Consider the following 6,362-nt stretch of genomic DNA (forward strand, 5'->3'; position numbering starts at 1 on the left):
ACTCATTCGAAATTAAGAAGCTATGCTTTACTCACAATGAAATCAATTATAGCAATGAACAGAACCGAAACCCATGAAATTCAAATCAGGATGACAGGATATCAGAACAAGAAGGATAAATGATGCAAATTAGTAATTACCACATTGGCATGATGAAAGAGATGTTTCGCAATAAATAAAGAAAAGACATGGACAAAATTGATGGATCATAAATGGGGATAATTGAGAACTTTGTATAATGCTAAGTATATACTTTTAACACAAACATTGATTGTGAACGAAGTTGATAAACAATCACATGAAAGCATTTTCTATACTCTTATTAAAACAAAGCACAAAAATTGTTTATCACCATTCCCAAACAGAGACCCTGATCAAAATCATTTGCATCTTCACATTGTGACAATGGAGGATTCAGCTTGAAGTCAATAGTGCTCAAGGAAAAGATGCGAAAGTTATGCTTCACAGAAAACACGGGACAAAAATTGGAAAAGTTTTTCAACATCACAAGTTACCAGCCAAAAGGAGAAGAGGAGACCATACACTCATCGCCAAGAGCTGTCTTGATCTCGTCATTAAACAATGCTGGTGCGGCGTGAATTTTGAGCATACCAAAAAAGGTTCAGAATCCTGCAACAACTGCTGGTTACAACACTTGAGGCCCAAAGGCAACTGTCCAGATTGCATGTAAGAACAATTGCGGTACGATTCATATGACAAGTATTTGGAGCACATGAGAAGAGGATTAACAACCTGCGGAAATAGTTACTTAAAATACATTAGACTCATAGATTACTTCCTAAGGAAACAAAGCTTCACCGAAAACATGACCAATATTTATATGGCAGGTAAATCAACTAAATACAAAGCAGGCATGATGTTGAGAATGTTTATTTCTCACTAGTTAGTTCTAATGCAAACCACAAGATGGCATCATAAACAATACTGACACACACTAGTATCTTAATTCGCTAGCACAAATGAATAACACAGAAGTTTTAGCTAAATCTATGAGTATAGAATCAAAAAGCAATGGAAGTGTTGGGAAGCTCTGAGGAGCAGGGCACAAAGGCATGGGATTATCTCGAATTGGACTCGTAAGTTGTGCCAGAAATATACAGAACTAAGCTTTAATAACACGGCTTCACTGCCAAGGCTCCTAATCAATCTCAATTAAGACAATAAACTTAAGTGAATGGCTGAAGAAAATTCAAAGTGATCATCCCTCTATCTCCTCAGTTTAGAAGAACAAAAACCATAGGAAATTCGTGTCTTGCAACACATGGTTCGTTTCACATGTTTCTTGTTGTCTAAGCTACCTAATGCAATCTAAGTATCTAACTCTAAGTATTGTTGTATACAAAGAGAGAAGAATTGCAAAGGATGAATCAAACTACCAAAACCCTTACTCAAAAAGAAAAAATGAACACAATTACATAGCAAATTACACAACAAAAATGACTAAACAGGATAAGAAAAAACAAGGAACAATGTAAACTTGACCTTCAACTTAGCAACCCCGTCGCTAACCTCCTTCATATCTCCTTTGGTGAAAATCAACGCTACATTTCCCTGATTCAATTCAATCCAATTCAATCTCAAAAAGAATCCTCTTCAAAACCCTAATTTTTTAATCTTGAAATTGTTAATTCTTAATTCTTACCCTAAGAAGAGGAGTAAGGTTGAGGAAGGAATTGTTTCCAGCTTGAAGCGTGAAGGAGCGCCTCATCATGGAGTTCTTCCCCATAACGACAATGGAGTCGCCCTTTAAACTCCTCCGTATGCCATTGATTTGGTTGGAACCAACGTTATCGGTGGTAACCACCACCACCTGGCTGTACTCCTTCAAGAGCTTCCACATCTTCGCATCGAATGCTGCCTTCGACACTTTTCCCGCCATCGCCAACTATCGTCACCAATGTCACTGTGAGTATGTGTGGCTCACGCAGAAGACTGGACTCTAAAACAGAAGAAACAGTGGCGGATTGTGTGGTCGTCGGAGACAGCGTAGAACGGCGAGGTGCCGGAAAATTGTGTAGTGCAGTGGTTGGCTCAGAAAGAGTGGAAGGAATAGTGAATGAAGGACTGAAAAGTGATGAATTGGGCCCAGGCCCAAACTCTTTATGGGCCTAATCCGAAGCTCAGAAATGGAATATTTTTTTTTTGTGACTAGAAATGGAGCATTTGATTTATGGGTAAGACTAATGTAATGTGAAAAAGTAAAATTTTAATGAAGAACGAAAATTGTTTCTTTTAATAAAGAAAAAAATCTAAAAAGAAAATCATATTTTTTATTCCTTTGATGAAGCAAGTAGTGATGGTAGTGGTGGTGCTCCACTTGATAATGGAGGGGATGGTGGTGTTGATAGTGGTGCATTTGATGGAGGAGCAGGTGGTTCTCCACTTGATGAAGGAACTGCTGGTGTTGGTGGAGGAAGTTGTGGTATAGGTGGTGCTCCACTTGATGAAGGAAATAGTGGTGGTGGTGTTTCAAGTAATTCATTTAATGGAGAAGAATGTAGTGGTGGCGGTAGAGCCCTACTTGAAATGGGCGGTGGCGGTGGTGGACATGTAATCAAGGGAGATGGAGATTGTGTTGGTAGACATTCAGGTAAAGGAGGTGGTAGTGGATTACTATCTATATTAGTGAAGGATGGTAAAGGCAAGGATGATGGTGGTAAAGGTGGTGGAATTAGTGGGGATCGGCAAGGGAAGATACCGTGGATCTTCTTGTGTAGAAGGAATATGGAGAGGGGAAGGTGGAGGAATTGTTGGAACTCCATATTTTGAAAAAGGTGGTGGTGGTGGAGGAGGAGGAGGTGGTGGTGTTAATGATGATGCTGGTGAATTAGAAAGGGAGACTACATTTGATAATTCTCCAACTACGGTTACGGATGAATAAACAGACTTGTCTCTATGGTCAAAAGATGATATAGAAGGGGGTGGGGGTGGAGGTGGAGGGGGAGGAGGAGGAGTTGTAAGTAATCTACTAGATAGAGGTGGAGGTGCGGGTGGAGGTGGAGGAGGTACTGGCAGAAGCATTGGATTTGAAGTTAAGTTGTGGTTGACTCAAGAGGTGGGTCATTAACTGATGAATGTAGTTTATGAGCAGAATGTGACATAGAAAGATCATGCTTTTCCTCCCCTTCATCAAAATTTTTCTGCATAATTGTCACCTCCTCATCTTGCAAATCCATATTGTCTGCAGTTGAATTCGACTTAATCTCCACTTCATCGACAACAATGTCTCTAACCTCATGAGGATCCGAATCTGTCATCCCTTGAAACTTATATTTGACATCATCAACAACAATATCTTTAACTGTGTTAATACCGGATTCTACCATTCCAACCTCCTGTTGGTGACTCCCATCATCTGAAGTAGAGTCTTGAGAAGTAAGAGGATCTGAAGGAGAGCCAAATTCTCCTCTACCTTCAAGTGCATCAATTGTATTCGTAAAGATCTCTTCCACTTCAAAGAACTCATCTGATGAATCACTTTCAGTGTCACTTATATCTCGGCTTACGTTGCCTGGGGATAGATTATGTACAAGATCATAAACGTCCAAGAAAAGCACCTGATGCAAATATGAGTGGTTTTAAACTCCTACTTCATCAGAAAATGACGATGACAATAAATAAAATTACCTCTGCTTCAAAGTCCTTGGGAAACTGCTCCTTTGAATCCCACACAACATCAATATCGTCACGCCTCAAGATCAATATGTTTGAGTGAACAAATGCAGTATGAAACATTATTCTAAACATCATTTCCTCGTGAACTAAATCTTCACTCAAATGTATGCATTCAAGAACAACATCCCCTTGAACACAACAATAGATATCAATTCCCACGGGTGTACATTCTGCCTGTGGTTAAAATTTCTTAGAAGACATGATATCGAATTAATTCTCATCAATTGAAGAATAACATAATTTTACATAACCTGCGGGTAGTGTCGAATGAGGGAACCTGGAGTTTCAAAAAGAATGTTAGAGCTACTATTGGCAGGTCTTGTAGGGTCTGGACCATAGACACGAACAATTGGCCTGCAACCTTCTCCACCACCAAACAATGGAAGGTCTCTGAGGATCAAACAGTACAAAAGCAAGGGTGTTTCTTGTGGAGACCACTCAGAACCCAAAATTCTGGAAACATACTGGAGATATCTCAACTGAGAAGGTTGGGGATTCAAAGGAGATGCGAGTTGCAAGAGTTCTTTAGATGCTAGCTTGTACAGCATTTCAAGACTCCTCAACTCCGCTGTATACCACTTCCTGTACAATTGAAGACCTGCTAGCATGAACGCCAAGACAGGCCAACCCCCCCTTTCGCAATGAAATAACACCACGTTTTGCTGCCCCTCCACAGACAACCAGCTTTCACTTGATCGGAGGAAATGGTGCACCATCTCCAGAGGGAGTAATGGACAACCCTCATATTGCTGAGGGTACTCCATAACCGTCATGTCAAATTGTGCCAACACATCTGATATCTGGCTCCGCGTTCCCCCTTCTCTGAAATTGAATACCATGATTGAAGCATCTGGAAACAGATATTGTAGATCTGCTACTATTCCCCCTATATAATCTTTGTACGCTTCTTTTTCCATCACATTCGTCGAGAAGCAACAGTCAAATACTGAAAAAAATACATAACAAATATAAGTAAGCAAGAGTTCTCTTTCCATTATGATCAGAATCTTAAAAATCCAAAGACCTTAAGTGCATATCAGATAAACTAATTCAAGCTGGCAAATACCTCTTTAGTTTACTAAAATTTAATTGAAGCAGTTATCTTAGAGCATAAATAAATATAATTGTCTAGGAACAATAGTCTCACAAAGAAAAAATAAATTGAGTTCGATAGCTTGCTGATGTGTAGTGGTCTTAACTCTAAAGCATATCTTCCAGAATTACCACCACCATGGGGAAGAAACAAAGAAAAAAAGAGAGAGAAGGTTCAGTGGTAACATATTATGGCAATAAAGTAGTTGGTAACCAGAAGAAACAAATATCCACATTCAATATTTTATTACCATTGAAGTCTTTTACCTATATTCCACTCTAAAGAATGCCTTCCAAAATTACCACAAAAGGAAAAAAAAAACCCTTCAATGAAGAAAGAGATGGAAGTATAAAACACCACATAAATAAATGTTATAAAGCTGGCACATGATGGTTACAGAAACAATACACATTTCATATCAAGATGCAGTAACAAATAGACTAACCATTCTATTTATTCAAGATATATATGACCACAACCAATAATATCATGCTCAAGAGCCAGCAAATTACAGCCTTAAGACTTTTATCAAAATCTACAACTACAAAGCCACTATGCAAACTCTCACATTCCAAACTCTACTATCATAATGCAAGAATCATTCAATGAATAATTGATGTATCATCATATGTTCTCTAAAGTAGTAGCTTTCATATATATATAAACCCTTAATTAGTATCTGATTCCAGATTCTATCTATCACACTCTGAAGAGGGAATGAATGCAACAAAATCCAATCCATTCCATTCTTAGAAGCACAATATAACAGTAGCTCTCAACTCAATGGAACATAAGACTCTGCATTGTAATAACTATATCTACCACATTACCATGTACGTATATAAATCTACATACATATGCATTGTTCCAAAATTAAACAAGAACAAGCGTAACGTATCAGAAGGAAATGCATCCTAATAAGAAATTGGAAAAATGTAAGAAGGGGAATGTATGCGTACCAAAGACCCTCTCGGAGACCTCAAGGAGTCGATCCGGCGGCTGCCGGTAGAAGAACTTTTTGAACAGCGACATCCAAACCGATCAAAATTCCAATCCCTTAATCCAAGATCTATACTCTCGCATCCTATACGACTCGTTTTCGAAATGAATCGATGATACAAATTAATCAACCCGTACAAAAAGAAAGTGATTATATTAATTATAGCCAACAAATTCTAGAGAAATATAAATATATATTTGTAAGTAAAAAGGAGGGGGGGGGGGGGGAGGGGGGGTTATGAAAGGGTAATGGAAATGGTGAGAGATGATAAATAATAATTAGAATAATAGAGGAGGGAATTGAAGAAGGGTAGTGTTGTAGTGGAAAGAAGAAGAAGAAAAAGAAGAAATAATTATCTTATATAGTTATCGTATTACAACAAATAATTACGTTTCTACTTATATCACTTACACATCCATTCAAATAATCACTTTATTCATCGCGTCACTTTCAAATCACTTCCTTTCCTTACGGAAAACATGCATGTCCATCAATGGAGTATCTGTATGTATACAATAAGTTATATTGCGTTCGATTTAGTAGGATATCAGATGTCTTTAATATTCAGATGGT

The 6,362-nt window shown here is 38.2% G+C and overlaps 2 protein-coding genes across 4 annotated transcripts; both read right to left on the reverse strand.

Moving 5' to 3' along the window:
- Window positions 1-213: 213 nt before the first annotated feature.
- Window positions 214-3,578, reverse strand: LOC107614418 (large ribosomal subunit protein uL10). Its single transcript, XM_016316633.3, has 3 exons — window positions 1,664-3,578; window positions 1,504-1,572; window positions 214-753 (listed from the first exon to the last, which is right to left on the reverse strand). The coding sequence occupies exons 1-3, from the start codon at window positions 1,898-1,900 to the stop codon at window positions 505-507; spliced, it is 555 nt and encodes a 184-aa protein (XP_016172119.1). The 5' UTR covers window positions 1,901-3,578; the 3' UTR covers window positions 214-504.
- LOC107611748 (formin-like protein 20) lies at window positions 2,208-6,148 on the reverse strand. 3 transcript variants are annotated; one of them, XM_016313643.3, is made up of 4 exons: window positions 5,749-6,148; window positions 3,948-4,642; window positions 3,649-3,870; window positions 2,208-3,578 (listed from the first exon to the last, which is right to left on the reverse strand). In XM_016313643.3, the coding sequence occupies exons 1-4, from the start codon at window positions 5,819-5,821 to the stop codon at window positions 3,054-3,056; spliced, it is 1,515 nt and encodes a 504-aa protein (XP_016169129.1). In that variant the 5' UTR covers window positions 5,822-6,148; the 3' UTR covers window positions 2,208-3,053. The 3 variants fall into 3 exon arrangements, with proteins under 3 accessions (XP_016169129.1, XP_020965794.1, XP_088353563.1); XM_021110135.2 differs by lacking the exon at window positions 5,749-6,148 and adding an exon at window positions 4,896-4,977; XM_088497437.1 differs by lacking the exon at window positions 5,749-6,148 and adding an exon at window positions 4,763-4,861.
- Between the last annotated feature and the right edge of the window lie 214 nt (window positions 6,149-6,362).

Source organism: Arachis ipaensis, chromosome B8, assembly GCF_059453495.1.
Source record: "Arachis ipaensis isolate K30076 ecotype BB chromosome B8, ASM5945349v1, whole genome shotgun sequence".
Lineage (NCBI taxonomy): Eukaryota > Viridiplantae > Streptophyta > Magnoliopsida > Fabales > Fabaceae > Arachis > Arachis ipaensis.